This window comes from Neophocaena asiaeorientalis, unplaced genomic scaffold, assembly GCF_003031525.2.
Source record: "Neophocaena asiaeorientalis asiaeorientalis breed wild unplaced genomic scaffold, Neophocaena_asiaeorientalis_V1.1 scaffold145, whole genome shotgun sequence".
NCBI lineage: Eukaryota > Metazoa > Chordata > Mammalia > Artiodactyla > Phocoenidae > Neophocaena > Neophocaena asiaeorientalis.
The window spans coordinates 645,817-656,727 of NW_020172629.1; the positions used below are offsets into that span (position 1 = coordinate 645,817).

The 10,911-nt window shown below is 38.6% G+C and overlaps 1 protein-coding gene across 8 annotated transcripts in view; it reads left to right on the top strand.

The window, feature by feature from the left end:
• ACTR3B (actin related protein 3B) overlaps positions 1-10,911 on the top strand; it is a 105,594-nt gene that overhangs the window by 15,928 nt on the left and 78,755 nt on the right. For 6 of the 8 annotated variants that reach the window (XR_003002435.1, XM_024739145.1, XM_024739131.1 and 3 more), the window contains exon 2: positions 722-777. The exons of 1 other annotated variant lie outside the window; for it this stretch is intronic. Coding sequence is in view for 5 of the 7 variants with exons in the window: in XM_024739145.1 (XP_024594913.1) it covers positions 722-777 (56 nt within the window). In the remaining 2 variants the exon portion in view is untranslated. Of the gene's footprint in view, positions 1-721; positions 778-7,792; positions 7,925-10,911 lie in introns of all 8 variants that reach the window. One more of the 8 variants, XM_024739135.1, reaches the window with a different exon arrangement.

Below are 10,911 nucleotides of genomic sequence, written 5' to 3' on the forward strand. Positions count from 1 at the left end.
TAAGCAAATATTTTTGGAACAGATGGTAGTATTTTGGCATTCATTTTAGTTAAGACTTTTGGAATCCATCATAAAGAGTATCTTGACAGAAGATGGGCTCGTTCTGAAATGAGATGATAGAGAGCTGCTTCTGTCGGATACTCTCAGTACCTGGCAGTAGCTCTTCTAGACATGTGCCATGACACTTTAAGAAAATTATGGAATTCCCTAACCCCCCCAAAAGTTCATGAAGTTTGGGAAGTAAGTACATTTTTTTGAGAGGCAGCTCTGGAATTAGAGCCTGCATATTTAGATTTGGGTTCTTTTTCTGTTCACTAGCTGTTTGGCTCTGGGCAGCTTAATGAACTTCTCAGTGCCTCAGTTTTCTCATCTGCAAAACAGGGATAATATTTACTTCCTTTGTAGGATTTTTGTAAAGATTAAAAGAATATAAAAGCAGCTTAAAATTATTAGGGATACACAAATGTAATTCATGTGTTAATATATGAATTTTTCCAGTAGAAGCAGGCATAATATTTTGTTTTTGTAACTGCTCGCTTATCTGAAATTAGCATTTGATTCTTAGTCATCACGAGGTTGTTTTTTTTTTTTTCTTTAATTTCACGGGTGTATTTTCAGTCTTGATATTTTAGGACTTGGAGAGCTTATAATAAAAGACATTAATGGGATATAGAGGAGAGTATTGTTATCTAAACATGTGTTGATGACTTTGTGCTTTTAGGTATACCAAGCTTGGCTACGCAGGCAACACTGAGCCACAGTTCATTATTCCTTCATGTAAGTAAAGCTCCACCCTCGGTTTATAAAGGATTGTGTTTCTTATAATTGTTCTAAACATTCTAATTCTGTTTTTCACGGTATATGAATTTACTTGCCGTCTTCTTTTAGATGATTGTTCTGGTTACTGGGGAGTTATTTATGTTGCCATCTGGTTGCTGAGTATTGCTATCGGCCGTAGCTGTCACCTAAACCCTCCCCACTTTCTAGTCCTTTGATTCTCTTCTGATACAGTCCTTTGTCACAGTCATTGGAGTTTCATCTTGGGTGGTTGGCAGAGGCCTTCATTCAGTCATACATGTCTCAGCTACTTAAAAGATGTATATGTGGTTCCTTAAGGTTAATTTGTAATTTTAAGTAAGTACAGTTTTATTAACTTAGCACTTTGGTGGACTATCTATTGTATTACATTATTCACTTTATTGAAAGATATATATATTTTTTTTGAAAGGAGAGGCCTGTTTTATTATGTTCTGAAGTGTTCTGTTTTTGTTTAAATGTTAGTCAGTATAGCATAATAAGGGAAGAAACGTCCACATTTTGGCCAGAGTGCATCCTGCCCACTCTTTATTCACAGGGGACCCCAAGGTCAGGTTGGTTGTCCACAGGGTAGAATTCTTCTCTGAAACTGTTTAACTTCCGGGTTATTTTTTGGAGACCGTTTACCAAAGAGGCAGGTATGTCAGTCAAGAGTGGAGTGAAGTTCTGCCTCCTAAATGTAGCCCTTGTAAGATAAGTCACGATCTTAGAAACTGTAAGCTGTCGTGGGCGCAGGGACTTCTGAGCAACAGGCTGTTTGACCACGGTAGAGCGTGAGCAGCCTCGCAGAGCGACGGGGAAGAAGCTGAGTTCTTAGTATTTGTTCAAGGGAGACCAAAGCCTTTCTGGTGGATATGGGTATTCAGATTGCTAGAAAGTGCGCCCTCATTCCTTGAGAACATTTAACTCACCTCATTCCAGGTCCTTGCTTGCTGGATAACTGATCATGAACTTGATTTTCTAGGTCTAAATACTTGGTTACTATGATGGGGTGTCCTTGACAATAGGCACGCTTGGTCTGCTGGTCCTCATTTTAAATTCATGGTTTGTTGTATTAGTCTGGTAGGGCTGCCATAACAAAATACCGTAGACTGGATGTCTTAACCAACAGACATTAATTTTATCACAGAATAGAAGCTTGAAGTCCAAGATCAAGGTGCTGTCAGGGTTGGTTTCTGGTGAGGCCTCTCTCCTTGGCTTGTGGATGGTGCCTTCTCACTGTGTCCTCACATGGCCTTTTCTTGTGTGTGTGCATGGCTGAGAGAGAGACCTCTGGTGTCTCTTCCTCTTCTTATAAGGACCCCAGTCCTGTGGAACTGAGGCTCTACCCTTATGACCTCATTTAACCTGAGAGGTCCCATCTCCAAATACAGTCACATTGCGGGTTAGGGCTTCAACATAGGAATTTTGAGGGGACACAGTTCAGTCCATAACAGTTGGCATTCTGTAGGATAGATGAGTCTTCTGTGGATTTTATATTGTGAATGCCAGAGAACTGGATCATTCCATGCTGAATTGGTAAATTGGAATTGGACTTTCTGAGTTTTCAAAGCAGATTAGTTTTAACCTTGTGAAGTGCAGCAGCTCTAAGAGGATTACCTTTTGCACCTGTTGCTTTAATACAGTTGTCGGCAGCATTCAGTTGGCTGCACCACTTCACCTGTCATCATTAACAGAGAGGGGATTGAAGTCAGCTATTAGCAGGGTCCCATTCACTGTCAGCAGGCGCGGCAGCTCTCACATTGGTGCTGAGAACAGCAGTGGTGGAAGCTAGAAAGAAAAAGGTCAAGGAGGCAGGAGTAAAGGAAGAGTTATACCCTTGGCTGAATTTGTTGCAAGAGTTAGAGAAGCCGTGGGGGACAGAGGGAGTGCGTTGGGACAGGTGGGCAGAGGACCTCGGGTACCTTGGGCAGCAGGCCTGCTGCGCTCTCAGTCCTGGCAACTGAACCCTGTTTGTCGTTACAGAGGCTCTGTTCACAAGGTGAAGTTCAAGATGCAAAGTGGCTTCCAAAGAGAGAAGGGAGCTTGTCTGTGCGTGTGTGGCTGTGTGGAGAGTGCCAGGACAGGGCCTTTCTGGTTCTGGTGGGCACAGAGGGGAGGCACCCCCCAGGCAGAGGGTGGTGGGAGAGCAGGCTGGGAACGTGGAGAAGTGCCAGCACTTGTATCTTAAGGAATTGTCATTTTATTTTGCAAATGGGGAACCTTCGCATTGTTTCCCAGGCTCCCTCAGGGGCCTTGTCCCAGGCTAGAGAGTCGCCGGGCCCTGTCCTGGTCCACCAGGGCAGCCTTGCCTGTATCTTATTTATTTGAGCTTCTGTGCAGAATTTGCTTGATTGTTTGAAGAAAGGTTTTCTCTACCTATTTTTTTTTTCCTTTAAGTTGTTGGAGAAAGTTGAGAGTCATTGAAAAGTTTCAGGCAGACGAGTGTATGTGTGGTGATCACATCCATAGAAAGAGGATGTGGGAGGGGTCAGGAGAAAGAAATTTTAGACAGTTGATGTTTGAAGAGTTCAGGTGTAAACGTCCTGTAGGCAACTGGGTAAAAGGTTTGATGCTCTGGGGAAAGGTCTAGACAGGAGACAGGGATTGAGCCCAGAGATGCTTTTGTTTCTGAATGTCTTTTAAATCTTTATTTTGGAAAACAAAAAAAAGAAAGAAAGAAAGATAATATAACAAAGACCCACTTACCTACCACCCAGAATGAACGAATGTTAACACAGTTGCATCTTGTAAGTACGTAATACAGGCATACATCCGTGTGAGTGCCAGCCCCCTTTCCTCTCCTCCAGTCCTTCCCCGCTCTCCCTTCTTTGCTGGACATTAGCTGTATTCAGTCCACGCTTCATCCTTTTGTTACAGATGCAGGATACAATGGCAGTATGTAGTATTTTGTGAATTTAAACATTTCAAAAATGATAATTATACTATAAATAACTTTCTGCATTTTTTTTTTTAAATCCTCAATATTTTGTTTTTAAGATGTATCAGTGTTGCTATATACAGATCTGGTTCAAAAATCTAATACATGAATCTACATTTGGGCATTTTCCAGTTTTTTCTCTGTTGTACAAAATGATACAGTAAGTATCTTCTTAGCCACATGTGCTAGTTTCCCAAGAGAAAACATGAGAAATGGGGTTGTTTCATCACTCAGGTATTCACCTCTTCAGCCTTGTCAGATATTGCCAAACGGCTTTTCCAAGCGCCTGGACTGATTTAAATGCCCATCAGTAGTGGATGGGAGTTTCTGATTCTGCACATCCTTGACGACAGTTGATCTTATTTGACTTAAATTTTTGCCAGTCTAATGAATGTGAAATGATGTCTTATTTTATAAGTCTGCATTTCTCTGATTACTAGGAAGGTTGAGCACCTTTCATTGTCTGTGTATTTGCCCATTTTTCTGTTGCATTTTTTTGTCTTTTTTATGGAGTTACAGAAACTCTGTGTATACTTTGAATACTAATGTCTTGTAAATATCCTCTTCTATTTTATTTATTTATAATTAATTAATTTATTTTTGGCAGTGTTGGGTCTTCGTTGCTGTGCGTGGGCTTTCTCTAGTTGCGGCGAGCGGGGGCTACTCTTCGTTGCGGTGCGCGGGCTTCTCATTGCAGTGGCTTCTCTTGTTGTGGAGCACAGGCTCTAGGTGTGCAGGCTTCAGTAGTTGTGGCACGTGGGCTCGGTAGTTGCGTCTCTGGGCTGTAGAACGCTGGCTCAGTAGTTGTGACGCACGGGCTTAGCTGCTCCGCGGCATGTGGGATCTTCCCGGACCAGGGCTCAAACCTGTGTCCCCTGCATTGGCAGGGGCATTCTTAACAACTGCGCCACCAGGGAAGTCCCTCTTCTCCTATTTTAAGATGTCTTTAAAATTATTTTTTAATCCCAGAAGTTTAAAAGTTTCATGTAGTTCAGTTTTTCAGTCTTACCTTTTTAATAATTTGTTTCTATTAAAAAAATGCATTTATAGTCTAAAGTCATAAAGACTGTATTTTCTTCTAAGAAAAAAAGTTTTTTTTTTATGGTGTGGGAGAGAGAGTTAATTTAATTGTTTTCCAAATGGAAGGCCAGTTGCCCCAGCACCACTTATTGGAGGGTGCCTCTTCAATCATATTGAGGCACTGTATATGGTTGGGAATATTTATGGTGTTTTTCTGTTGCAAATTCATACTGTATTAAATACTGTTACTTAGGCATGTCTCTTTATATCCGGTAGGTCTGGTTCTTTCTCCTTTTTCTTTCTCAGAGTAGCTTTGGCTATTCTTAGGCCCTTACTCGTTATCATAAATTTTAGAATCAGTTTAAGGTCAGTGAAAAATTATGATGGGATTTTGATTAGAGACACATTGAATTTGTAGATTAATTTGGGAAAAACTTGATATCTTGGGGCTTCCATGATGGTCCAGTGGGTAAGACTCCACACTCCCAATGCAGGGTGCCTGAGTTCGATCCCTGGTCAGGGAACTAGATCCCGCATGCATGCAGCAACTAAAGATCCTGCATGCCGCAACGAAGATCCCGCATGCTGCAACGAAGACACGGCGCAGCCTAAATAAATAAATATTAAAAAAATTTGATATCTTTATGAATTGAATTTTTCTATCCAGGAATATGGTATATATGTTTTATTGTTTATTCATGTTTCTTATGTTTTTCAGTAATGTTTTTCAGTATTCTTTAAAAAGCTCATACATACCTTTTGCCATATTTATTTTTAGGTACCTTTATGGTTTTTTGCTGTTGTGAATTTTTTTTAAATTAAATTTTCTAATTGTCGCCACCATAGTAGGAATGCTGCTGAATTTTTAAAGTTGTTTTTGAATCCAACAGTCCTGCTGCCCTTCTTACTTGTTCGAATAGCTTGCAGGTTCTCTTAAGTTTTCTATGCAAGCTATTGTATTAACTGCAAATAATGGTTATTGTGTCTCTTCCAACCCCAATACTTCATATTTTTTTCCTTGATCCGGCTACACTGGCTAGAACTTCTATCAGTGACTAGAACTGGGGATAGCTGGTGCTTTTGTCTTTCTGATTTTAAAAAGAATGATTTTGCTGTTTCACTAGTGATTGCTGTAGGTTTTTGTGGAAATGCTTTTCCAGGTTAATACAGTGCCCTTGTAGCCCTAGTTTACTAAGAGGTTTTAAAAAATTTTTTAAATTATGAATAGATGTTGACATTTAAGGCTTTTTGTGTATCTCTTGAGATGATTATGTGGTTTTGACAATTTAGGCTCCAAATATGAATTACATTGGTATATTTTTCAAATGTTGAACAGTCTTATTTTATTCTTGAGATAAACCCTACTTGGTTATGAAATATCAAGTACATGCTCAATTGTATTTGCAAATTATTATTTGGGATTTTTCTATCAATGTTCAAAAGTGAGATTAGTCTATAATTTTCTTTATTTTGTACCAGTTTTGTTTGGTTTGTACATCAAAATTATACTGGCTTTATGAAATGAGGTTGTTAGCTTTCTTTTTTGTTCTTTGGAATAGTTTATATAAGTTAGGAATTATTGTTTGAAGGTTTAGTAAAATGTTTGACATTCTTCTGAGAAATATACTGGATATTTTTATTTTAAAAATTACTGTTGTCGGGATTTCCCTAGTGGTCCAGTGGCTAAGGCTCTGCTCTCTCAATGCAGGGGGCCCGGGTTTGATCCTTGGTCAGGGAACTAGATCCCACATGCCGCAACTCAGAGTTTGCATGCTGCAACTAAAGTTCCCACATGCTGCAACTAAAAGATCCCGCATGCCACATCTAAAGATCCCGCATGCCGCAACGAAGATCCCACGTGCAGCAACAAAGATCCTGTGTGCCGCAACTAAGACCTGGCACAGCCAAACAAACAAATAAACAAACAAATAAATAAATAAATGTTAAAAAATAATTACTGTTGTCTGTCAACTGCTGTAGCAAGTGTTCTTGAGATATAGAATTTTTATCTAAATCTTTAGGTGTATTCTTCCTTAGATTTACTCTCCCTGATAATCTTCCTTAGATCGCCTTCCGATGACTTTTTAGCACTTGGAGAATAGCCTGTGTCTTCTGGTTATACACATTCTATACCCATATATATATTTTTTTGATCTGCGGAACTTTTACATTGTTCTTTAAGCTTAATCTTCTTAGTTTTGATTCATCATTATAGCTAACTGAGGTGCTTTATTTTTTAATTTGTTTAAATAATTTACAAGCTCATACATACCTTACAACTATATTTTATTTGTGTTTAAAATATTTATTTTGAAATATAGAGTCACAGGAAGTTGTAAAGAGAGTTTAGAGAGGTTCTGTGTACCCTTTTTCCTGTTCCCTCCAAAGGTTACATCTTACACAATCATAGTACAATATCAAAACCAGGAGTTTGACATTGGAACAGTGTAAGTGCAGTTCTCCGTCGTTTTATCCCATGTGTAGATGCCTGTAACCACCACTGCAGTCAGGATATAGAACTATTTCATCACCACAAAGATGTTGTGTTATTTCTTTATAATTACATATATTATTATTTTATAATTACACGTGTTATTTCCCATGTTATTTCTTTATAATTACACGTATATCCCTCCCCTCCACCGTCCTTGCCCACTGACCACCACTAATCTGTTTCCGTCTCCATAATTTTGCTGTTTAGAGGATGTTATAGAGATGGAGTAATACAGTATATGTGTCCTTTTGAGATTAGCTTGCTCATTTGGCATAAAGCCCTTGGGTGCCATCCAGGTTGTTGCATGTATCAGTAGGTTGTCCCTTTTTATTGCTGAGTGGTATTATTCCAGTGTGTGGATGTGTACCACAGATGTTTAAACATTCTTCTTTTGAGGGGCATCTTGGTTATTTCCAGTTTTTAGCTATTACAAATATAGCTGCTATGAACAGTTGTGTACAGGTCATTGTGTGGACATAATTTTTCATTTCTCTGGATAAATCCTGTGCATAGCACAAGTTGTATGGTACGTTTGTGTTTAGTGTTTTTCAGTAACTACCAGAGTGCTTTCCACAGTGGCTGTGTCATTTTGCACTCCCACCAGCTATGTATGAGAGAGCCAGCTTCACCTTGACAGCGTTTGCCATTGTCACTGGTTTACTTCATCTGTTCCAGTAAGTATGCAGTGATGTCTCATTCTCCTCCTTATTTTCGTTTCCCTAACGGCCAGTGATGGCAAACATCTTTTCATGCGCTTATATGCCATCTGAATATCATCTTTGAAATGTCTCTTCGTGTCTTTTGCTCATTTTTTAATAGTGTTGCTTGTATTTTTACTGTTAAGTTTTCAGGGTTCTTTGTATATACTAGATATGAGTCATTTGTCAGATATGTGGTTTGCAAGTAATTTCTCCCATCATTTAGCTTGTCTTTTCATCCTCTTCACAGGGTCTTTTGCAGAGCAAAAGTTTTAACTTTCGATGAATCAGCTTTTTGATTCATTGATTTTCCTCTGTTTTTCTGTTTCAAATTTCATTAATTTCTGCTCTTTATTTCCTTCCATCTTCTTGCTTTGGGTTTATTTTACTCTTCTCGGTTCTTAAGGTGGGAACTTAGATTTTGATTTGAGACTTCTTCTTTTTTCTAATGTAAGCATGTAGTGTTAAAAATTTCTTTCTTAGCACTGCTTTAGCTGTGTCCCACACATTTTAATATTTTGTATTTTAATTTTCATTCTGTTCATGCAGTTTTTAGTTTCCCTGAGACTTCCTCTTTGATGCATAGATTATTCAGAACTATGTTGTTTAGTTTCCAAGTATTTGGGGGGATTTTCTCATTATCTTTCTGTTATTGATTTCTGAGTTAATTCCATTGTAGTCAGAAAGCACACTTTTATGGTTTTAATTCTTTTAAACTTGTTGAGGTTCATTTTATGGTCCAGTATTAGATTTATTTTGGTCCCATGTGCACTTGAAAACAATATGTGTTCTGCTCTTGTTGGGTGGAATGTTCTCTTCATGTCGGTTGGATCCTGTAGGTTGATGGTGTTGAGTTCTTCTGTATCCTTGCTGATTTTCTCTCTACTTGTTCCATCACTAGTTGAGAGAGAGGTAGAGTCTATATCTATAATTGTGGACTTGTCTTTTTCTCCTTTGAGTTTTTGTTTCATATTTTGCAGCATTCTTTGGTACATACACATTTAGGAGTGCTCTGTCTTGACAGATTGACTATTGCTATTTAGTGTCCCTTTCTATCAGTGGCAGTTTTCTTTGCTGTAAAGTGTACGTTTTCTGATAGCAGTATGGCCACTCATACTTTCTTTGATTAATATTTTTGTGGAGTATCTTTTTCCATCTTTCTAGTTTTAACCTACATACAGGCATACCTTGGAGATGTTGTGGGTTTGGTTCTAGACCACTGCAATAAAGTGAATATCACAATAAAGCGAGTTACACGGAATTTTGGTTTCCCAGTCGATTTTAAAGTTATGTTTACACTGTACTGCCATCTGTTAAGTGTGCAATAGCATGTGTCTAAAGAGACAGTGTATGTACCTTAATTACAAAATATCGCTAAAAAATGCTAACCGTCATCTGAGCCTTCAGCAAGCCATAGTAGTAACATCAAAGATCACTGATCACAGAGCCCCTTAACAAATATAATACTGAGGAAAAAGTTTGAAATATAGTGAGAATTACCAAAATATGGCACAGAGACACGAAGTGGGCAAATGCTGTTGGAAAAGTGGCACCAGGAGACGTGCTCGACTCAGGGTTGCCAGAAACCTTCAATTTGTAAAAAAAGACTACATAAAAGCAAAACACAGTAAAACCAGGTGTGCCCGTATATTGTTATATTTGAAGAGAGTTTCTCGTAGACAATGTAGCGTTCAGTCGTGCTTTTTTAATCCACTCTACCAATATCTGTCTTTTAACTGGTGTGTTTAGACTGTTACATTTATTGTGATTATTGACTAGTTCTTTCTCTGTTTGTTCTTTCTGTTTTTCATTTCTTTGTTTTGTTTTACCTAACTTCCTGTGGATGACTTGAGTATGTTTTAGAGTTTCATTGTGAGTTACCTGTGGTGTCTTATTTATTTATTTATTTAGGTTACGCTGGGTCTTAGCTGTGGCACGCAGGATCTTTGTTGTGGCATACAGGCTTTTAGTTGCAGCACGTGGGAATCTAGTTCCCTGACCAGGGATCGAACCCAGGCCCCCTGCATTGGGAGTGCAGAGTCCCAACCACCGGACCACCAGGGAAGTCCCATATCTGTGGTGTTTTGAGTGCTTCTCTCTGTGTAGCTTTTTAAGTGGTTGGTCTAGTTATTATCTTACATGTACATAGCTTTTCTTAGTCTGTGGTGTCAGCATTTACCAGTTTCAGTGACATGTAGAAACCTTATCTCTCTTTATGTCCCTTTACCCTCCTCCCTTTCTGTTTTAATTGAGGTTATACGTTGAGAAGCACATTAGCATTATAATTTTTGCTTTAACTGCCAAACATAATTTAGCAAACACAAGAGGAGAAGGAAAGTAATTGTAATTTCCATATTTTCGCTCTTGTTCTTCCTTCCTTCCTGATGTTCCAGGATTCCTTCTTTTATCATTTCCTCTCTGTTTAGAGAACTTTCTTTAGCCAGTCTTTTAGAGTAGATATGTTGGTGACAAATTCTGTTAGTTTTTGTTCATCTGAGAATGTCTAGATTTGCTCCTCATTTTTGAAGGAAATTTTGCTGAATATAGAATTCTGAGTGGGCAGTTCTCGCAACACTTGAAAATATGCAACTTCCTTTTGGGCTACCTGATTTCTGATGAGAAATTTGCTGGAGGCATTCAGAATTTTTTCTTTGCTCTTTAGTTTTTAGATTTTTTTTGGGTTTATCCTCTTTAAAGTTTATTCAACCTTAAATTTATAGGTTTATTTTATTTTTTTTGCCAAATTTGCCAAATTTTTTTTTTTTTTTCTCACCATGCAGCTTGCAGGATCTTAGTTCCCCAACCGGGGATCGAACCCAGGTCCCCTGCAGTGGAAGCGCGGAGTACTAACCACTGGCCCACCAGGAAATTCCCAAATTTGACAAATTTTTAACCGTAATTTCTTTGGATGATTTTCCAGCCCTACCTCCTTCCTCCTCTCATCTGGGACTCGGAATACATGA